The sequence below is a fragment of the Bombina bombina genome, chromosome 4 (assembly GCF_027579735.1).
Source record: "Bombina bombina isolate aBomBom1 chromosome 4, aBomBom1.pri, whole genome shotgun sequence".
NCBI classification, from domain to species: domain Eukaryota; kingdom Metazoa; phylum Chordata; class Amphibia; order Anura; family Bombinatoridae; genus Bombina; species Bombina bombina.
Window position 1 is genome coordinate 253,015,891 of NC_069502.1, and position 24,195 is coordinate 253,040,085.

General features: G+C 37.3%; 1 protein-coding gene across 1 annotated transcript in view; it reads right to left on the reverse strand.

Moving 5' to 3' along the window:
- The window catches only part of LOC128657263 (FERM, ARHGEF and pleckstrin domain-containing protein 2), a 261,529-nt gene that overhangs the window by 51,910 nt on the left and 185,424 nt on the right, over positions 1–24,195 (reverse strand). Inside the window, exons 12-13 of the mRNA XM_053711541.1 lie at positions 7,116–7,225; positions 4,813–4,920 (exon numbers count right to left, since the gene is read on the reverse strand). Coding sequence (XP_053567516.1) covers positions 4,813–4,920; positions 7,116–7,225 — 218 coding nt within the window. The remainder of the gene's footprint in view (positions 1–4,812; positions 4,921–7,115; positions 7,226–24,195) is intronic.

Below are 24,195 nucleotides of genomic sequence, written 5' to 3' on the forward strand. Positions count from 1 at the left end.
TCTCAAAAACAGCAACCAGACAGGATTTCTTCAAAGAAGGTCAAGTTTATTGACGTTTCGGGGAGTAAACCACCCCTTCTTCAGAACATAAAGTGTACACAAACACACCACCTTAAATAAGCAAACCAATATACAGTAACCTCCCACTTCCTGTTGGCGCCTTTTTTTAACAGGAAGTGGGAGGTTACAGTATATTGGTTAGCTTATTTAAGGTGGTGTGTTTGTGTACACTTTATATTCTGAAGAAGGGGAGGATTATTCCACGAAACGTCAATAAACTTGTCCTTTTTTGAAGAAATCCTGTCTGGTTGCTGTTTTTGAGAAGGATATATATATATACATATATATATACATATATATATACATATATATATATACATATATATATATATATATATATATATATACAGGGAGTGCAGAATTATTAGGCAAATGAGTATTTTGACCACATCATCCTCTTTATGCATGTTGTCTTACTCCAAGCTGTATAGGCTCGAAAGCCTACTACCAATTAAGCATATTAGTTGATGTGCATCTCTGTAATGAGAAGGGGTGTGGTCTAATGACATCAACACCCTATATCAGGTGTGCATAATTATTAGGCAACTTCCTTTCCTTTGGCAAAATGGGTCAAAAGAAGGACTTGACAGGCTCAGAAAAGTCAAAAATAGTGAGATATCTTGCAGACGGATGCAGCACTTTTAAAATTGCAAAGCTTCTGAAGCGTGATCATCGAACAATCAAGCGTTTCATTCAAAATAGTCAACAGGGTCGCAAGAAGCGTGTGGAAAAACCAAAGCGCAAAATAACTGCCCATGAACTGAGAAAAGTCAAGCGTGCAGCTGCCAAGATGCCACTTGCCACCAGTTTGGCCATATTTCAGAGCTGCAACATCACTGGAGTGCCCAAAAGCACAAGGTGTGCAATACTCAGAGACATGGCCAAGGTAAGAAAGGCTGAAAGACGAACACCACTGAACAAGACACACAAGCTGAAACGCCAATACTGGGCCAAGAAATATCTCAAGACTGATTTTTCTAAGGTTTTATGGACTGATGAAATGAGAGTGAGTCTTGATGGGCCAGATGGATGGTCCCGTGGCTGGATTGGTAAAGGGCAGAGAGCTCCAGTCCGACTCAGACGCCATCAAGGTGGAGGTGGAGTACTGGTTTGGGCTGGTATCATCAAAGATGAGCTTGTGGGGCCTTTTCGGGTTGAGGATGGAGTCAAGCTCAACTCCCAGTCCTACTGCCAGTTTATGGAAGACACCTTCTTCAAGCAGTGGTACAGGAAGAAGTCTGCATCCTTCAAGAAAAACATGATTTTCATGCAGGACAATGCTCCATCACACGCGTCCAAGTACTCCACAGCGTGGCTGGCAAGAAAGGGTATAAAAGAAGAAAATCTAATGACATGGCCTCCTTGTTCACCTGATCTGAACCCCATTGAGAACCTGTGGTCCATCATCAAATGTGAGATTTACAAGGAGGGAAAACAGTACACCTCTCTGAACAGTGTCTGGGAGGCTGTGGTTGCTGCTGCACGCAATGTTGATGGTGAACAGATCAAAACACTGACAGAATCCATGGATGGCAGGCTTTTGAGTGTCCTTGCAAAGAAAGGTGGCTATATTGGTCACTGATTTGTTTTTGTTTTGTTTTTGAATGTCAGAAATGTATATTTGTGAATGTTGAGATGTTATATTGGTTTCACTGGTAAAAATAAATAATTGAAATGGGTATATATTTGTTTTTTGTTAAGTTGCCTAATAATTATGCACAGTAATAGTCACCTGCACACACAGATATCCCCCTAAAATAGCTATAACTAAAAACAAACTAAAAACTACTTCCAAAACTATTCAGCTTTGATATTAATGAGTTTTTTGGGTTCATTGAGAACATGGTTGTTGTTCAATAATAAAATTAATCCTCAAAAATACAACTTGCCTAATAATTCTGCACTCCCTGTATATATATATATATATATATATATATATATATATATATATATATATATATATACACACATATACACACACACGCGCACACACATACATACATACACATTTTAATATGAAAAACATAATTTATGTAAGAACTTACCTGATAAATTAATTTCTTTCATATTGGCAAGAGTCCATGAACTAGTGGCGTATGGGATATTACAATCCTACCAGGAGGGGCAAAGTTTCCCAAACCTCAAAATGCCTATAAATACACCCCTCACCACACCCACAATTCAGTTTAACGAATAGCCAAGTAGTGGGGTGATAAAGAAAGGAGTAAAAAGCATCAACAAAGGAATTTGGAAATAATTGTGCTTTATACTTGGCCTGAGAAGATAGCCAGGATAGCCAGGATATAAATAAGCTAGAGTAGAAATAGCCCTATCAACTTTGGGGATATTTTCCTAAAACTCCAATTTAACTGCTGGCAAAGGATACCATTTTTTTAAACCTTGAAGAAGGAATAAAAGAAGTACCAGGCCTATTCCATTACTTAGAAATCCCTTAGAAATCATATCAGAAATAGCATCAGGAACTGGAAAAACCTCTGGAGTAACCACAGGAGGTTTATAAACAGAATTTAAATGTTTACTAGTTTTAATACCAAGAGGACTAGTTTCCTCAATATCCAATGTAATCAACACCTCTTTTAACAAAGGAACGAATATACTCCATTTTTAATAAATAAGTAGATTTGTCAGTGTCAATATCTGAGGAAGGATCTTCTGAATCAGATAGATCCTTGTCAGAGGAGGATAAATCAGTATGTTGTCGGTCATTTGAAATTTCATCAACTTAATGAGAAGTTTTAAAAGACCTTTTACGTTTATTAGAAGGCGGGATGGCAGACAAAGCCTTCTGAATTGCATCAGCAATAAAATATTTTATATTCACAGGTATATCATGTACATTAGATGTTGAAGGAACAACAGGCATTGTACTATTACTGATGGACACATTCTCTGCATGTAAAAGCTTATCATGACAACTATTACATACCACAGCTGGAGATATAATCTCCACACATTTACAACAAATGCACTTAGCTTTGGTAGAACTGTTATCAGGCAGCAGGGTTCCAACAGTGGTTTCTGAGACAGGATTAAATTGAGACATCTTGCAAATGTAAGAGAAAAAAAACAACATATAAAGCAAAATTATCAAATTTCCCTATATGGCAGTTTCAGGAATGGGAAAAAAATGCAAACAGCATAGCCCTCTGACATAGAAAAAGACCAGAGGCATATAGGAATGGGATTTTAAAGAATGAAATTATTTGGTGCCAAGTATGACGCACAACGCAAACTGAACATTTTTTGGTGCTAACAACATCTGGAAATGACACACTCGTGTCATTTTAGACGCAACCTTGTGCAAGGAACTCGGTGTTAACTAAGACGCCGGAAATGACAAATTTAAGTTAAATATGAAACTGATAGTCTGCAAAAGGAAATACATAAACCTGACTCATGACAAATATATATGTACAATACATATATTTAGAACTTAATATTAATGCATAAAGTGCCAAACCATAGCTGAGAGTGTCTTAAGTAACGAAAACATACTTACCGAAAGACACCCATCCACATATAGCAGATAGCCAAATGAGTACTGAAACAGTTATCAGTAGAGGTAATGGAATATGAGAGTATATCGTCGATCTGAAAAGGGAGGTAGGAGATGAATCTCTACGACCGATAACAAAGAACCTATGAAATAGATCTCCCGCGCAGGAAAACCATTGCATTCAATAGGTGATACTCCCTTCACATCCCTCTGACATTCACTGTACTCAGAGGAATCAGGCTTCAAAATGCTGAGAAGCGCTTATCAACGTAGAAATCTTAGCACAAACTTACTTCACCACCTCCAGAGGAGTTTGTAAAACTGAATTGTGGATGTGGTGAGGGGTGTATTTATAGGCATTTTGAGGTTTGGGAAAAATTTCCCCTCCTGGTAGGATTGTATATCCCATACGTCACTAGCTCATGGACTCTTGCCAATTACATGAAAGAAACTTTACTACTTATATAGAGCACTGTTTCAGAAGAAAAACATTTAAAGGGACATGAAGCACAGTATTTTTTTCTTTCATGATTTAGAAATAGATTATGATTTTAATCAACTTTCTGATTAATTTGTATTATCGAATTTGCTTCATTTTCTCTTTATTCGTTTTTGAAGGAGTAGCAATGCACTACTGGGAGCTAGCCAAACACAGTGACAACCATTCAACAGCTATTAGTGCTTTGCTGCTCATTCAACAAAGAAAATTAAGCACATTGGAAAGTTTTTTAAAATTTGCTCTATGTGAATTATAAAAGTTTAATTTTGACTTTACTGTCCCTTTAAGTAAAATTACAGCCAATAAAACTAAGCACTATGGTGGTAAAGTGCCACACTGAGTACTTGTGCCATAGGGTTCCCCCTCCGGGCCTAGGGGCTTCACAGTAGTATATTGGGTCAGGAATATAAAAAATGATTATGAAGCAACATGTCTCGAAAACAATGGCAACATTCCCTTTTGTGCATGCTCCTCATTTATCGTAACTCTCAGCTACTATAATAAGTTTTATACTCATTATACTGCCCCAGTCAGTAGCGCCATGTGTTAAATCACTCGCTAGGTACGTAGCCAATAATCTTATACCTACAAACACTGTACAGTTTAGCTATTAACCTCTTAAGGACATATGACGGAATTTTTCCGTTATAAAACAATTGAGCAAACTGAAAGCTGTGTCCTTAAAGGGTTAATTACTTGATCATTTTTCTCACATTTATTTTTTCAGTTCATTTACCTGGTGTGTTTTGTAGAAGAAAAGGCAGAAGTTGGTAAAGATCACCCACAAACGCTGCCACCCGTTGCTGTTTTTAAATTTGCGAAGCAGGTAACCAGAGAGCTGGTTCTGAGAGACAGAATAATTATCTTCTTATAAATGGCACATACAGACATTGCTATATTGTCAAACAGAAGTGAAAACTTAAAGGGACATACTCAAAATTTAATTTCTTTTTTTTAAAAAAATACAATACATTTTTCATTATTTGCCTACTTTTCCTGCTCTTTTTCCACTGCCCCTAGATGGACTAGAGTGCAGCATGCAAGAGTCAAAGTCCTTAAAGGAACATTACACCTTACAATTGTACTATAAAATGTTTATGTGTAGTAAATAAATAAATAAAAAAAAGAATATACAGTATACTTTCATTATGTATTTTGTCCCCATTTCTTCTAATTTAAACCTGAAACGTTTGGGCTTACTAATACCTGTTAGAAGTGGAGACTCCAGGTTAAACACGGTTATATTCCACACTCTAGTTAATCATTTAAAGCTGCCCCTAATTGGTCTCAGCAGAGAAGTAAAACCTAGGTTACAACATGGCAGCAGCTATTACTTTACTTTTTACACTTTAAAAAAAAACAAAAAACTAATATAATTTAAAACAATGAATCCGCATATTAGTTCCCAGCTATGTTTTTGTATCTGAATATATCACTATCTAGAAATTATTTAATGTACCTTTAACTTGCATAACTCACCACTGATTGGGTGATTGGTGCTGGAGCTCACTTTCTGTACCTAATCGGCTGCAGAAAATTAGATCTCAAACAATAAACTCAATAGGCTTTAAAGCTTGTGTGTTTGCATCAGTTATGGAATAACTATTGTACTGAGAGATGCTGGGTGGTTCCTGACAACTGGCCAGCATCAAATAAAAATAACTTTGCAAGATTTATATTTATGGCTGTATAAGTAATTTATTTTGTGCAGTTAAAGGCCCACTAAACCCAAAATCTTTCTTTCATGATTCAGATAGAGAATAGAAATTTAAACAACATTACAATTTACTTCCATAATTTATTTTGCTTCATTTGTTAAATATCCTTATTTGAAGAAAAAGCAATGCACATGGTGAGCCAATCACATGATGCTTCTATGTGCAGCAACCAATCAGCAGCTAGTGAGCATATCTAGATATGCTTTTCATCAAAGAATATCAAGAGAATAAAACAAATTAGATAATATAAGTAAATTAGAAAGATGTTTAAAATTGCATTCTCTTTCTAAATGATAAAAGAAAAAATGTGGGTGGCATGTCCCTTTAAATATTTGCTAGAGAAACTTAACATTTGTATCATATCAGTAAAATAATAATGTTAAAGGGACGTAAAGCCAAAATTAAACGTTCATGATTTAGATAGAGCATGTGTTTTTAAGCAATTTACTTATATTTCAAATTTTTGTTGTTTCTTTAGATATCCTTTGTTGAGGAGTAAAGCTAGTTAGGTTAATTGGCGTTCAGGAGCATGCACGTGACTTTAGCAGACTATAGCAACAGTGTTTGTAACTATGTATAACATGACTATAAACAATCTTGCAAACACTGCTGCCAGACGACTAGAGATGTGCACGCTCCTGAGCTCACCTAGTTTTCTGGTTTAACAAAGAATACCAAGAGAACTTAGCAAAATTGATAACAGGAGTAAATTGGAAAGTTCTTTAAACTGTCATGTTCTATCCAATCCATTTAATTTGACTTTACTGCCCTTTTAATGTTATGGAATGTTCTATCAAATATCACAGAGCTTACAATGCAGTGTACATTTGGAAGACGTGCACTAACTAATTGAAACAAACTTTTATATTTGTGCTTGACTCAGATATTTATGATGGTAGTCCAAATTAATAGTGATAAGGAAGAACATAGAATGGGTCAGGGACTGAGAATTAAAGGGACAAAAATACACAAAAAGAAAATGCTAACAGAGAATTCTATTATTGCACTATTTGCATATAATTGTATTTTACTCCTGAAAAAGGGTTAAATACATATTTAAAATCCACTCCAGAGCAGCAAAGCACTATTGGGATGTAGCTGAACACATCTGGTGAGCCAATGACAGGAGGCATATGGTTATAGCCACCAATCACCAGCTCCCAGCCAGTAGTGCATTGTTGCTAGAGTGTATCTAGGTATGCTTTTCCACAAAGGATTCCAAGAGAACAAAATAAATTTGACATGAAAATTAAATTGAAAAGTGTCTTAAAATTGCATGCTCTATTTGAACAAAAGAAGTGTTATGATGATTTTATATTACCTCCATCATGGTTATGTGGTCAGTAAGAGAGACGCTTTGGTTGCGATACCAGCACACATGACTCAGAGTGTTTGGACGATGAGTTTGTCCTGGGGACACAAGAACTGGCTCTGTGGAAATATATATAATATAATTAAAGATAAAGCAAATTAACACCAAATAAATCAAATGAAGTCCAGTGTTTACAGTTGCTTAATCTTCCCAAGTAAACTATGGGTTGTAATGGACTTGTCTGGAATAAATCTTGATAAATTATTTTGGATCACTTAAAGGGACAGTCTTCTTCAGAATTGTTATTGTTTAAAAAGATAGATAATCCCTTTATTACCTAATTCCCCAGTTTTGCATAACCAACACTGTTACATTAATAATACTTTTTACCTCTGTGATTACCTTGTATCTAAGTATCTGCAGATTGTACCCTTATTTTAGTTCTTTTGACAGACTTGAATTTTAGTCAATCATTGCTAACCCATAAATACCTCCCCAGAAGTGAGCACAATGTTATCTATATGGCCAACATGAACTAGCACTGTGTAGCTGTTACCAACTGTCAAAATGCACTGTCTTAAAGGGCTAAGAAATTAGCATATAAACCTACATAGGTTTATCTTTCAACAAAGATAAACAAGAGAACAAGGCAAATTTGATGGTAAAAAAAATTTGGAAAGTTGTTTAAAGTTGCATGCCCTATCTGAATCATGAAAGTTCAATATTGACTGGACTGTCCCTTTAAGTAAATTATAAATTAAGTAAGCTTGCTATTAAAGGAACAGTCCAGTCAAAATTAAACTTTCATGATTCAGATAGGGCATGCAATTTTAAACAACTTTGTTCTCTTGATATTCTTTATTGAATATCTAAGCCCTTGAAGGCCACCTCTTATCTCATGGCATTTTATTAGCTAGACAGAGCTAATTCATGTGTGCCATGTAGATAACAGTGTGCACACTCCCATGGAGTTATTAGTCAGTACTGATTGGCTAAAATGCAAGTCTGTCAAAAGAACGGAGTTAAGGGGGCAGTCTGCAGGAGCTTAGATACGAGGTAATCACAGAGGTAAAAAGTGTATTAATGTAAATGTTGGTTATGTAAAACTGGGGAATGGGTAATAAAGGGGTTACCTATCTTTTTAAACTAAACATTCAAGTAGACTGTCCCTTTAAATAAAAAAAATAGCTTCTAATAGGAATGGAAATAAAGCACAAGGCTTTGTACTACTGAAGGAGAAAAAAACATTTCTTTCTCTGCCTAAAATACCACAAAGAGGCATGAAATCACATTTGATTTTCAGAGATTAACAGGTTTAAGGCTAAAATAAATATAACAAAAGGCTCTTAACCCCTTCAGGGCAGACCCATGCATCCAAGTTAATATAGTAAACAAAAAATAAATACATTTTCTTAAAAGGTACAATTTCCAGCTTGTAATAGTTACTGCCAGTGTAATTGCTTCATTAAGTAACCAAATGATACTTAATTCTAATCGCAAAGGCATTGTCAAATGATCAGTACATTTCATGATTTAATTTAAACTAGAGCACAATCAGGTTTATTAAAATGCAGTGTATTTTTAAGCCATTGAGGAAGATATTCTAAGCAAAACAGGCTAAAATGGGCTTAAAGAAAATACGTTGAAATAGATCAATCCAAAATATTGCAAAAACTTGCAGTATAAGTTATTGCTGAATAACTGGATTATCACTGGTGACAATAGGAAGAAACAACAACAATCATAACCACCACCTCAACCTGATGAAAGAGGAGAAACGTAGCACATTCAACTCTATGTCAGGATGTGGACAAAGCCATAAAGAAATGTGTTGTAAAAATCAGTAACTTTAAAAGGCAATTTATACATAGGTTTAAAGAAATTATATAGGAAGACCTGAAGAACTAAATTCAAAGCCCAAATATATGTAGGAGGACTTACAATTGTTAGGTAAAAACATATCCTCACTATTAAAATTGTTAAGATACCATTAATGTTAGCTCAAATGGCAAACTGCCGGATTATTATTATTTATTTATTTCAGAAAACGGTGAGTGTGCACGAGACATCACACGTATATTACACTCCAGTCAGCTAGGAGGAGGCAAAAACATCCCTGTATCCCAGAGGTTTAATCCCTCAGCAACTTTTTGCCTCCAAGACGGTCTGAAGTGCTGATCTACAACACATCATTGAGAGGGTTTCTCTCCTCAGAGTACCTAGGAAGAGAAGAGTTTCTTTTAGGCAGTGATTATCTTCAGTGATTATATACAGTAAGCATTTCTGCCAATTCCCTGGTCTACAGTGTGCTGCTCCTTGTTCAATCCTTACCAGATTCTTGGCAACTGCAGCATATTGACTCATCTGCAGCTGAGGTAAGTACAGTAGACTAAGATGCTGTCAGGTAAGTTCTATGTAACTTTATAGCCCGCCGGCTATTAGCATAAACATATACATGTTTTGCATAGCCTGAGGACATAGACACATATACCATAGATCTTATATATTCAGTACCTAAAACATGGGTTTCTGTCTTTTTTTTTCTTTTTTTATTAAATAGGTTGTTTTTTAATTGAGGCTTTGAAAATATTACAACTAAGAAAGTTTTTCACATCACCATAACAACATTTAGAAAAAGTATTCATACTTACTGTATATAGGAAGAATGTTATTAAAGGGATAGTAAACACCAAAAATGTTAATGTTTAAAAAGATAGATAATCCCTTTATTTACCAATCCCCAGTATTGCACAACTAACACTGTTATAGAAATATACTTTTTACCTCTGTGATTACCTTGTATCTAAGTTTCTGCTGATTGCCTCCTTATCTCAGATCTTTTGACAGACTTACATTTCAGGCAATTAGTGCCGACTCTTAAATAACTTCATGTACATGAGCACAATATTATTTATATGAAGCACATGAACTAACGCCTTTTAGCTGTGAAAAATTGTACATTAAAAACAGAGTGGTATAATGGGTGCATCTACAATATGAGTAAATCCTCTTGGGGGTAAGTAACTCATTGGAGCCAATAGGGCACACATATCAGTACTATCCAAAGGCTTATCCTTTTGTCCAACTGGCCAGTTTAATCAATTTGAAGCCATTTAAGACATACAACTTTATGTGCGCAAATTAAGCCTTAAGAAATTTTTTGCTAAAAAGTCTGATCCCACTATGTCTGACGAGGATACTTTAGCATTAAAAAACTTGGAAAGCCTAATGAATGAAAGTGAGACAGAATCCAAACCATGGAGAAAAAAATTCAAAACCAGTTCGACGTTTGTACCGAAGTATAACTTATCACCACAATTGGAAACAGGCTCTAAAAGAAATTCAGAAATGGAATGATGTGATAATTAGGGAGGACGACAAGGGGGGCAATATAGTCCTTTGGCCCACCACTATGTACATTAAACAGGTCGAGAAGCAACTGAAAAACAGACAGTGTTATCAGAAGTTATTTAATAATCCCAGTGAATCTTACAGCAAAATCTATAATAATCTCATTAAAGAAGCTGAAAGTAAGGGAATAATTAACTCTGATAAAACAATTTTTCTCGACCAAAGAACCTCAAATCGGTACCTTCTATCTCATTCCTAAGATCCACAAAAACATTGATACTCCTCCTGGCAGACCCATTGTGTCAGGCAATGAAAGCCTATTGGAACGTGCAAGTCAATATGTGGTTCATAGACTGAGGGAATTTGTGGAGGCCCTACCGTCATTTGGTAAAGACACTATGGAGGTATTACAAAGACTTGATAACATCACAGTAAGAACAGATACTTGGCTGGTAACCGCAGATGTTGAATCCCTATATACCTCCATAGAACATAACAAGGGTCTCCAAGCTGTACAATTCTTCTTAGAGCAAGGGTCCAAGGAAGATCCGGATCATGACAAGTTTATCCTTCAACTTTTGAAATTCATATTGAAATTCAACTTCTTCACCTTCGCCAATCAGTTTTACCTACAGGTATAATGTACTGCATTGGGCACAGAATGTGCCCCTACATATGCAAATCTATTTTTGGGGTGGTGGGAGACACAGATTGTTTTTTCCGATATCCATACAGTGGAGACAGACCTAATACCATTATGGATTCGTTACATAGATGATATCCTGTTTCTATGGGAAGGAAGTAAAGATGATCTAGAACGAGAACAATCTAAATATCAAATTAACGTATACAATAAGCCAATCTGATATTAGTTTCCTGAATTTAACTATATTTAAAGACACAGATGGTAAAATTCAAACTAACCTGTACAGGAAAGAAACCGCCACCAACAGCTTACTACACAAAAACAGTGCACGTGCCCCTGGCACCACTAAATCCCTACCTGTGGTGAGTTTCTCTGAATAAGGAGGAACTGTAGCGAAACTCAACTATTCAACTTACAAGATAAAGAACTGGAAACTAGATTGGTGGAGAGAGGGTACAGTAGAATAAGTATCAAAAAAGCAAAATCTCGAGCTTTAGACACAAACCGTATAGAACTATTACAGAAAAAAAAACAAGAAAAAGGATGAACATACCAGGCTAATATTAACATACAAGTAGAATGAGCCGTAATCCTTTGAGGCGGGGACTTACCCTACTCTACAGAAGCATGATGAATCAAAGACTTTAACCAAGATGCCAATGAAATGGCAGAAGCCTTCTGACCTTTCCTGGAACCAGAAAAGATAACAAATAGACTAGAAGTCTTTCTGAAACCTTTAGTAGCTTCAACATAATATTTCAAAGCTCTCACTACATCCAAAGAATGTAAAGATCTCTCCAGAGAATTCTTAGGATTTGGACACAATGAAGGGACAACAATTTCTCTACTAATGTTGTTAGAAATCACAACCTTAGGTAAAAATTTAAATGAAGTCCGCAACACGGCCTTATCCTGATGAAAAATCAGAAAAGGAGATTCACAAGAAAGAGCAGCTAACTCAGAAACTCTTCTAGCAGAAGAGATGGCCAAAAGGAACAAAACTTTCCAAGAAAGTAATTTAATATCCAGAGAATGCATAGGTTCAAACGGAGGAGCCTGTCAAGTCCTCAGAACCAAATTAAGACTCCAAGGAGGAGAGATTGACTTAATGACAGGCTTGATACGAACCAAAGCCTGTACAAAACAATGAATATCAGGAAGATTAGAAATCTTTCTGTGAAAAAGAACAAAAAGAGCAGAGATTTGTCCTTTCAAAGAGCTTGCAGACAAACCCTTATCCAAACCATCCTGAAGAAACTGTAAAATCCTAGGAATTCTAAAAGAATGCCAAGAGAATTTATGAGAAGAACACCAAGAAATGTAAGTCTTCCAGACTAGATAATAAATCTTTCTAGACACAGATTTACGAGCCTGCTACATAGTATTAATCACTGAGTCAGAGAAACCTCTATGACTAAGAATCAAGCGTTCAATCTCCATACCTTTAAATTTAATGATTTGAGATCCTGATGGAAAAATGGGCCTTGAGATAGAAGGTCTAGTCTTAACGGAAGTGTCCAAGGTTGGCAACTGGCCATTCGAACGAGATCCGCATACCAAAACCTGTGAGGCCATGCTGGAGCCACCAGCAGTACAAACGAACGCTCCATTAGAATTTTGGAAATCACTCTTGGAAGAAGAACTAGAGACGGAAAGATATAAGCAGGATGATAATTCCAAGGAAGCGACAACGCGTCCACTGCTTCCGCCTGAGGATCCCTGGATCTGGACAGATACCTGGGAAGTTTCTTGTTTAGATGAGAGGCCATCAGATCTATTTCTGGAAGTCCCCAGATTTGAACAATCTGAAGAAATCCCTCTGGGTGAAGAGACCATTCGCCCGGATGTAACGTCTGGCGACTGAGATAATCCGCTTCCCAATTGTCTACACCTGGGATGTGAACCGCAGAAATTAGACAGGAGCTGGATTCCGCCCATACAAGTAACCGAGATACTTATTTCATAGCCTGAAGACTGTGAGTCCCACCTTGATGATTGATATACGCCACGGTTGTGACATTGTCTGTCTGAAAACAAATAAACGATTCTCTCTTCAGAAGAGGCCAGAACTGAAGAGCTCTGAAAATTGCACGGAGTTCCAAAATGTTGATTGGTAATCTCGCCTCCTGAGATTCCCAATTCCCCTGCGCTGTCAGAGATCCCAATACAGCTCCCCAACCTGAAAGACTCGCATCTGTTGAGATCACAGTCCAGGTTGGACGAACAAAAGAGGCCCCTTGAATTAAACGATGGTGATTCAACCACCAAGTCAGAGAAAATCGAACATTGGGATTTAAGGATATTAATTGTGATATCTTTGTATAATCCCTGCACCACTGGTTCAGCATACAAAGCTGGAGAGGTCTCATGTTAAAACGAGCAAAAGGGATCGCATCCGATGCAGCAGTCATGAGACCTAGAATTTCCATGCACAAAACTACCGAAGGGAACAATTGAGACTGAAGGTTTCGACAAGCTGAAACCAACTTTAGACGTCTCTTTTCTGTTAGAGACAAAGTCATGGACACTGAATCTATTTGGAAACCCAAAAAGGTTACCTTTGTCTGAGGAATCAAGGAACTCTTTGGTAAATTGATCCTCCAACCATGTCTTTGAAGAAACAAAACAAGTTGATTCGTATGAGATTCTGCAGAATGTAAAGACTGAGCAAGTACCAAGATATCATCCAAATTAGGAAATACCCCAATACCCTGTTCTCTGATTACAGAGAGAAGGGCACTGAGAACCTTTGAAAAGATCCTTGGAGCTGTTGCTAGGCCAAACGGAAGAGCAACAAACTGATAATGCTTGTCTAGAAAAGAGAATCTCAGGAACTGATAGTGATCTGGATGAATTGGAATATGAAGATATGCATCCTGTAAGTCTATTGTAGACATATAATGCCCTTGCTGAACAAAAGGCAGAATAGTCCTTATAGTCACCATTTTGAATGTTGGTATCCTTACATAACGATTCAATATTTTTAGATCCAGAACTGGTCTGAAGGAATTCTCCTTCTTTGGTACAATGAATAGATTTGAGTAAAACCCCAGACCCCGTTCCAGAACTGGAGCTGGCATAATTACCCCAGCCGACTCTAGGTCTGAAACACATTTCAGAAACGCCTGAGACTTCACTGGGTTTACTGGAATGCGTGAGAGAAAAAATCTTCTCACAGGCGGCCTTACCTTGAAACCTATTCTGTACCCTTGTGAAACAATGTTCTGAATCCAAAGATTGTGAATTAAATTGATCCAAAGATCTTTGAAAAATCGTAACCTGCCCCCTACCAGCTGTGCTGGAATGAGGGCCGCACCTTCATGCGGATTTGGGAGCTGGTTTTGACTTTCTAAAAGGCTTGGATTTATTCCAGACTGGATAAGGTTTCCAAACGGAGACGGTTCCTTTAGGGGAAGGGTCAGGCTTCTGCTCCTTATTCTGATGAAAGGAACGAAAACGATTAGCAGCCGTATATTTACCTTTAGATTTTTTTGTCCTGAGGCAAAAAGGCTCCTTTCCCCCCAGTAACAGTTGAAATTATTGAATCCAACTGAGAACCAAATAATTTATTACCCTGGAAAGAAAGAGAAAGCAATGTTGACTTAGAAGTCATATCTGCATTCCAAGATTTAAGCCATAAAGCTCTCCTAGCTAAAATAGCTAAAGACATATACCTGACATCAATTCTAATGATATCAAATGGCATCACAAACAAAGTTATTAGCATGTTGAAGAAGTTTAACAATGCTATAAGCATTATGGTCTGACACTTGTTGCGCTAAAGCCTTCAACCAGAAAGTGGAAGCTGCAGCAACATCAGCCAAAGTAATAGCAGGTCTAAGAAGATTACCTGAACATAAATAAGCTCTCCTTAGAAAGGATTCAAGCTTCCTATCTAAAGTACTATCTGCCGTAGGAATAGTAGTACGTTTAGCAAGAGTAGAGATAGCCCCATCAACTTTGGGGATTTTGTCCCAAAACTCTAATCTATCAGATGGCACAGGGTACAATTTCTTAAACCTTGGAGAAGGAGTAAATGAAGTACCCAGACTATTCTATTCCCTAGAAATTACTTCTGAAATAGCATCAGGAACTGGAAAAACTTCTGGAATAACTACATGAGGTTTAAAAACTGAATTTAAATGCTTAGCAGATTTAGTATCAAGAGGACTAGACTCCTCCATATCTAATGCAATCAACACTTCTTTAAGTAAAGAACAAATAAACTCCAACTTAAACAAATATTTAGATTTATCAGTATCAATATCTGAGGCAGAATCTTCTGAACCAGATAGATCCTCATCAGAAACAGATAAGTCAGAATGATGCCGGTCACTTAAAAATTCATCTGAAATATGAGAAGTTTTAAAAGACCTTTTACGTTTACTGGAAGGAGGAATAACAGACAGAGCCTTCCTAATAGAATTAGAAACAAATTCTTTTACATTAACAGGGGCATCCTGAACATTAGATGTTGAAGGAAAAACAACAGGTAAAGGATTATTACTAATGGAGACATTATCTGCGTTAGAAAGTTTATCATGACAACTAACACAAACTACAGCCGGAGGAGCAGTTACCAAAAGTTTACAACAAATGCACTTAGCTTTGGTAGAACCGGCATCAGGCAGCGTCTTTCCAGAAGTAGATACTGATCCAGGGTCAGGTTGTGACATCTTGCAATATGTATTAGAAAAAACAACATATAAAACATAATTTATGTAAGAACTTACCTGATAAATTCATTTCTTTCATATTAGCAAGAGTCCATGAGCTAGTGACGTATGGGATATACATTCCTACCAGGAGGGGCAAAGTTTCCCAAACCTCAAAATGCCTATAAATACACCCCTCACCACACCCACAATTCAGTTTAACGAATAACCAAGAAGTGGGGTGATAAAGTGTGAAAGCATATAAAATAAGGAATTGGAATAATTGTGCTTTATACAAAAATCATAACCACCACAAAAAAAGGGTGGGCCTCATGGACTCTTGCTAATATGAAAGAAATGAATTTATCAGGTAAGTTCTTACATAAATTATGTTTTCTTTCATGTAATTAGCAAGAGTCCATGAGCTAGTGACGTATGGGATAATGATTACCCAAGATGTGGATCTTTCCACGCAAGAGTCACTAGAGAGGGAGGGATAAAATAAAGACAGCCAATTCCTGCTGAAAATAATCCACACCCAAAATAAAGTTTAATGAAAAACATAAGCAGAAGACTCAAACTGAAACCGCTGCCTGAAGTACTTTTCTACCAAAAACTGCTTCAGAAGAAGAAAATACATCAAAATAGTAGAATTTAGTAAAAGTATGCAAAGAGGACCAAGTTGCTGCTTTGCAAATCTGATCAATCGAAGCTTCATTCCTAAACGCCCAGGAAGTAGAAACTGACCTAGTAGAATGAGCTGTAATCCTTTGAGGCGGAGTTTTACCCGACTCAACATAGGCAAGATGAATTAAAGATTTCAACCAAGATGCCAAAGAAATGGCAGAAGCTTTCTGGCCTTTTCTAGAACCGGAAAAGATAACAAATAAACTAGAAGTCTTTCGGAAAGACTTAGTAGCTTCAACATAATATTTCAAAGCTCTAACAACATCCAAAGAATGCAACGATTTCTCCTTAGAATTCTTAGGATTAGGACATAATGAAGGAACCACAATTTCTCTACTAATGTTGTTGGAATTCACAACTTTAGGTAAAAATTCAAAAGAAGTTCGCAACACTGCCTTATCCTGATGAAAAATCAGAAAAGGAGACTCACAAGAAAGAGCAGATAATTCAGAAACTCTTCTGGCAGAAGAGATTGCCAAAAGGAACAAAACTTTCCAAGAAAGTAATTTAATGTCCAATGAATGCATAGGTTCAAACGGAGGAGCTTGAAGAGCCCCTAGAACCAAATTCAAACTCCAAGGAGGAGAAATTGACTTAATGACAGGTTTTATACGAACCAAAGCTTGTACAAAACAATGAATATCAGGAAGATTAGCAATCTTTCTGTGAAAAAGAACAGAAAGAGCAGAGATTTGTCCTTTCAAGGAACTTGCGGACAAACCTTTATCTAAACCATCCTGAAGAAACTGTAAAATTCTTGGAATTCTAAAAGAATGCCAAGAAAAATGATGAGAAAGACACCAAGAAATATAAGTCTTCCAGACTCTATAATATATCTCTCTGGATACAGATTTACGAGCCTGTAACATAGTATTAATCACAGAGTCAGAGAAACCTCTTTGACTAAGAATCAAGCGTTCAATCTCCATACCTTTAAATTTAAGGATTTGAGATCCTGATGGAAAAAAGGACCTTGCGACAGAAGGTCTTGTCATAGCGGAAGAGTCCACGGATGGCAAGAGGCCATCTGGACAAGATCCGCATACCAAAACCTGTGAGGCCATGCCGGAGCTACCAGCAGAACAAACAAGCATTCCTTCAGAATCTTGGAGATTACTCTTGGAAGAAGAACTAGAGGCGGAAAGATATAAGCAGGATGATACTTCCAAGGAAGTGATAATGCATCCACTGCTTCCGCCTGAGGATCCCGGGATCTGGACAGATACCTGGGAAGTTTCTTGTTTAGATGAGACGCCATCAGATCTATTTCTGGAAGCTCCCATATTTGAACAATCTGAAGAAATACCTCTGGGTGAAGAGACCATTCGCCCGGATGCAACGTTTGGCGACTGAGATAATCCGCTTCCCAATTGTCTATACCTGGGATATGAACCGCAGAGATTAGACAGGAGCTGGATTCCGCCCAAACTAGAATTCGAGATACTTCTTTCATAGCCAGAGGACTGTGAGTCCCTCCTTGATGATTGATGTATGCCACAGTTGTGACATTGTCTGTCTGAAAACAAATGAACGATTCTCTCTTCAGAAGAGGCCAAGACTGAAGAGCTCTGAAAATTGCACGGAGTTCCAAAATATTGATCGGTAATCTCACCTCCTGAGATTCCCAAACTCCTTGTGCCGTCAGAGATCCCCACACAGCTCCCCAACCTGTGAGACTTGCATCTGTTGAAATTACAGTCCAGGTCGGAAGCACAAAAGAAGCCCCCTGAATTAAACGATGGTGATCTGTCCACCACGTTAGAGAGTGTCGTACAATCGGTTTTAAAGATATTAATTGAGATATCTTTGTGTAATCCCTGCACCATTGATTCAGCATACAGAGCTGAAGAGGTCGCATGTGAAAACGAGCAAAGGGGATCGCGTCCGATGCAGCAGTCATAAGACCTAGAATTTCCATGCATAAGGCTACCGAAGGGAATGATTGTGACTGAAGGTTTCGACAAGCTGAAATCAATTTTAGACGTCTCTTGTCTGTTAAAGACAGAGTCATGGACACTGAATCTATCTGGAAACCCAGAAAAGTTACCCTTGTCTGAGGAATCAATGAACTTTTTGGTAAATTGATCCTCCAACCATGATCTTGAAGAAACAACACAAGTCGATTCGTATGAGATTCTGCTAAATGTAAAGACTGAGCAAGTACCAAGATATCGTCCAAATAAGGAAATACCACAATACCCTGTTCTCTGATTACAGACAAAAGGGCACCGAGAACCTTTGTAAAAATTCTTGGAGCTGTAGCTAGGCCAAACGGCAGAGCCACAAACTGGTAATGCTTGTCCAGAAAAGAGAATCTCAGGAACTGATAATGATCTGGATGAATCGGAATATGCAGATAAGCATCCTGTAAATCTATTGTGGACATATAATGCCCTTGCTGAACAAAAGGCAAGATAGTCCTTACAGTTACCATTTTGAACGTTGGTATCCTTACATAACGATTCAATATTTTTAGATCCAGAACTGGTCTGAAGGAATTCTCCTTCTTTGGTACAATGAAGAGATTTGAATAAAACCCCATCCCCTGTTCCAGAACTGGAACTGGCATGATTACTCCAGCCAACTCTAGATCTGAAACACAATTCAGAAATGCTTGAGCTTTCACTGGATTTACTGGGACACGGGAAAGAAAAAATCTCTTTGCAGGAGGTCATCTTGAAACCAATTCTGTACCCTTCTGAAACAATGTTCTGAATCCAAAGATTGTGAACAGAATTGATCCAAATTTCTTTGAAAAAACGTAACCTGCCCCCTACCAGCTGAGCTGGAATGAGGGCCGCACCTTCATGTGGACTTAGAAGCAGGCTTTGCCTTTCTAGAAGGCTTGGATTTATTCCAGACTGGAGATGGTTTCCAAACTGAAACTGCTCCTGAGGATGAAGGATCAGGCTTTTGTTCTTTGTTGAAACGAAAGGAACGAAAATGATTATTAGCCCTGTTTTTACCCTTAGATTTTTTATCCTGTGGTAAAAAAGTTCCTTTCCCACCAGTAACAGTTGAGATAATGGAATCCAACTGAGAACCAAATAATTTGTTACCCTGGAAAGAAATGGAAAGTAGAGTTGATTTAGAAGCCATATCAGCATTCCAAGTTTTAAGCCATAAAGCTCTTCTAGCTAAAATAGCTAGAGACATAAACCTGACATCAACTCTGATAATATCAAAAATGGCATCACAGATAAAATTATTAGCATGCTGAAGAAGAATAATAATATTATGAGAATCATGATCTGTTACTTGTTGTGCTAAAGTCTCCAACCAAAAAGTTGAAGCTGCAGCAACATCAGACAAAGATATAGCAGGTCTAAGAAGATTACCTGAACACAGATAAGCTTTTCTTAGAAAGGATTCAATTTTCCTATCTAAAGGATCTTTAAACGAAGTACCATCTGACGTAGGAATAGTAGTACGTTTAGTAAGGGTAGAAATAGCCCCATCAACTTTAGGGATTTTGTCCCAAAATTCTAATCTGTCAGACGGCACAGGATATAATTGCTTAAAACGTTTAGAAGGAGTAAATGAATTACCCAATTTATCCCATTCTCTGGAAATTACTTCAGAAATAGCATTAGGAACAGGAAAAACTTCTGGAATAACCACAGGAGATTTAAACACTTTATCTAAACGTTTAGAATTAGTATCAAGAGGACCAGAATCCTCTATTTCTAAAGCAATTAGTACTTCTTTAAGTAAAGAACGAATAAATTCCATTTTAAATAAATATGAAGATTTATCAGCATCAATCTCTGAGACAGAATCCTCTGAACCAGAAGAGTCATCAGAATCAGAATGATGATGTTAATTTAAAATTCATCTGTAGAGAGAGAAGTTTTAAAAGATTTTTTATGTTTACTAGAAGGAGAAATAACAGACATAGCCTTCTTGATGGATTTAGAAACAAAATCTCTTATGTTATCAGGAACATTCTGCACCTTAGATGTTGAGGGAACTGCAACAGGCAATGGTACATTACTAAAGGAAATATTATCTGCTTTAACAAGTTTGTCATGACAATTAATACAAACAACAGCCGGAGGAATAGCTACCAAAAGTTTACAGCAGATACACTTAGCTTTGGTAGTTCCAGCACTAGACAGCGATTTTCCTGAAGTATCTTCTGACTCAGATGCAACGTGAGACATCTTGCAATATGTAAGAGAAAAAACAACATATAAAGCAAAATTGATCAAATTCCTTAAATGACAGTTTCAGGAATGGGAAAAAATGCCAATAAACAAGCTTCTAGTAACCAGAAGCAAAGAAAAAATGAGACTGAAATAATGTGGAGACAAAAGCGACGCCCATTGTTTGGCGCCTAAATGCTTTTTGGCGCCAAAAATGACGCCACATCCGGAACGCCAACATTTTTGGCGCAAAAGGACGTCAAAAAATGACGCAACTTCCGGCAACACGTATGACGCCGGAAACAGAAAAGATTTTTTGCGCCAAAAAAGTCTGCGCCAAGAATGACGCAATAAAATGAAGCATTTTCAGCCCCCGCGAGCCTAACAGCGCACAGGGAAAAAAAAGTCAAATTTTTAAGGTAAGAAAAAATGATTGATTCAAACGCATTATCCCAAATATGAAACTGACTGTCTGAAAATAAGGAATGTTGAACATTCTGAGTCAAGGCAAATAAATGTTTGAATACATATATTTAGAACTTTATAAATAAAGTGCCCAACCATAGCTTAGAGTGTCACAGAAAATAAGATTTACTTACCCCAGGACACTCATCTACATGTTTGTAGAAAGCCAAACCAGTACTGAAACGAAAATCAGCAGAGGTAATGGTATATAAATAAGAGTATATCGTCGATCTGAAAAGGGAGGTAAGAGATGAATCTCTACGACCGATAACAGAGAACCTATGAAATAGACCCCGTAGAAGGAGATCACTGCATTCAAATAGGCAATACTCTCCTCACATCCCTCTGACATTCACTGCACGCTGAGAGGAAAACCGGGCTCCAACTTGCTGCGGAGCGCATATCAACGTAGAATCTAGCACAAACTTACTTCACCACCTCCATAGGAGGCAAAGTTTGTAAAACTGAATTGTGGGTGTGGTGAGGGGTGTATTTATATGCATTTTGAGGTTTGGGAAGCTTTGCCCCTCCTGGTAGGAATGTATATCCCATACGTCACTAGCTCATGGACTCTTGCTAATTACATGAAAGAAAGCAAAATTATCAAATTCCTTAAATGACAGTTTCAGGAATGGGAAAAAAATGCAAAATAAACAAGCCTCTAGCAACCAGAAGCAACAAAAAAGTGAGACTTAAATAATGTAAAAAAAAAGTGGAACAAGTATGACGCCCACATTTTTGGCGCCAAATACGACGGCCACATTTTTGGTGCCAAGTATGACGCCACATCCTTTGGTGCCAAAAACGACGCCCACATTTTTTGGCGCAAAAAAACGAATGAAGCATTTTCTGCCCCCGCGAGCCTAACAGCCCACAGGGAAAAAAGTCCATTGAAAATTTTTAAGGTAAGAAAAAATATATATTTATTCATATGCATTATCCCAAAATAATAAAACTGACAGTCTGAAATAAGGAATACTGATTATCCTGAATCATGGCAAATATAAGTTTAAAACATATATTTAGAACTTTACATATAAAGTGCCCAACCATAGCTTTGAGTGTCATAAATAGAAATAAGATTTACTTACCCCAAGACACTCATCTACATAAAGTAGATAGCCAGTACTGAAACGAGAATCAGTAGAGGTAATGGTATATAAGAGTATATCGTCGATCTGAAAAGGGAGGTAGGAGAAGAAATCTCTACGACCGATAACAGAGAACCTATGAAATAGATCCCCTAGAGGAAGACCATTGAATTCAAATAGGCAATACTCTCTTCACATCCCTCTGACATTCACTGCACTCTGAGGGGAAAACCGGGCTTCAGCCTGCTGCGAAGCGCATATCAACGTAGAATCTAGCACAAACTTACTTCACCACCTCCATGGGAGGCAAAGTTTGTAAAACTGAATTGTGGGTGTGGTGAGGGGTGTATTTATAGGCATTTTGAGGTTTGGGAAACTTTGCCCCTCTTGGTAGGAATGTATATCCCATACGTCACTAGCTCATGGACTCTTGCTAATTACATGAAAGAAATAACATAATTTATGTTAGAACTTACCTGATAAATTAATTTCTTTCATATTGGCAAGAGTCCATGAGCTAGTGACATATGGGATATACAATCCTACCAGGAGGGGCAAAGTTTCCCAAACCTCAAAATGCCTATAAATACACCCCTCACCACACCCACAATTCAGTTTAACGAATAGCCAAGCAGTGGGGTGATAAAGAAAGGAGTAGAAAGCATCAACAAAGGAAATTTGGAAATAATTGTGCTTTATACAAAAAAATCATAACCACCATAAAAAGGGTGGGCCTCATGGACTCTTGCCAATATGAAAGAAATGAATTTATCAGGTAAGTTCTTACATAAATTATGTTTTCTTTCATGTAATTGGCAAGAGTCCATGAGCTAGTGACATATGGGATATCAATACCCAAGATGTGGAGTCTTCCACTCAAGAGTCACTAGAGAGGGAGGGACCAAAACAAAAACAGCCATATTCCGCTGAGAAAATAATCCACAACCCAAAAATAAGTATATTTTCACTTTTGAAAAAGAAAAAAACTTAAATCAAAAAGCAGAAGAATCAAACTGAAACAGCTGCCTGAAGATCTTTTCTACCAAAAACTGCTTCTGAAGAAGCAAATACATCAAAACGGTAGAATTTAGTAAATGTATGCAAAGAGGACCAAGTGGCTGCTTTGCAAATCTGATCAACTGAAGCTTCATTCTTAAAAGCCCATGAAGTAGAGACTGATCTAGTAGAATGAGCTGTAATTCTCTGAGGCGGGGTTTGACCCGACTCCAAATAAGCTTGATGAATCAAAAGTTTCAATCAAGAAGCCAAGGAAACAGCAGAAGCTTTCTGACCTTTCCTAGGACCAGAAAATAAAACAAATAGACTAGAAGTCTTCCTGAAATTTTTAGTAGCTTCCACATAATATTTCAAAGCTCTTACCACATCCAAAGAATGTAAGGATCTCTCCAAAGAATTCTTAGGATTAGGACATAAAGAAGGGACAACAATTTCTCTACTAATGTTGTTAGAATTCACAACCTTAGGTAAAAATTGAAAATAAGTCCGCAAAACTGCCTTATCCTGATGAAAAATCAGAAAAGGAGACTCACAGGAAAGAGCAGATAGCTCAGAAACTCTTCTAGCAGAAGAGATAGCCAAAAGGAACAACACTTTCCAAGAAAGTAGTTTAATGTCCAAAGAATACATAGGTTCAAAAGGAGGAGCCTGTAAAGCCCTCAGAACCAAATTAAGACTCCAAGGAGGAGAAATTGACTTAATGACAGGCCTAATATGAACTAAAGCCTGTACAAAACAGAGTATATCAGGAAGTATAGCAATTTTTCTGTGAAATAAAACAGAAAGAGCGGAGATTTGTCCTTTCAAGGAACTTGCAGACAAATCCTTATCCAGACCATCCTGAAGAAACTGCAAAATTCTAGGAATTCTAAAAGAATGCCAGGAGAATTTATGAGAAGAACACCATGAAATGTAAGCCTTCCAAACTCTATAATAAATCTTCCTAGAGACATATTTACGAGCTTGTAACATAGTATTAATCACTGAATCAGAGAAACCTATATGACTTAGAACTAAGCGTTCAATTTCCAT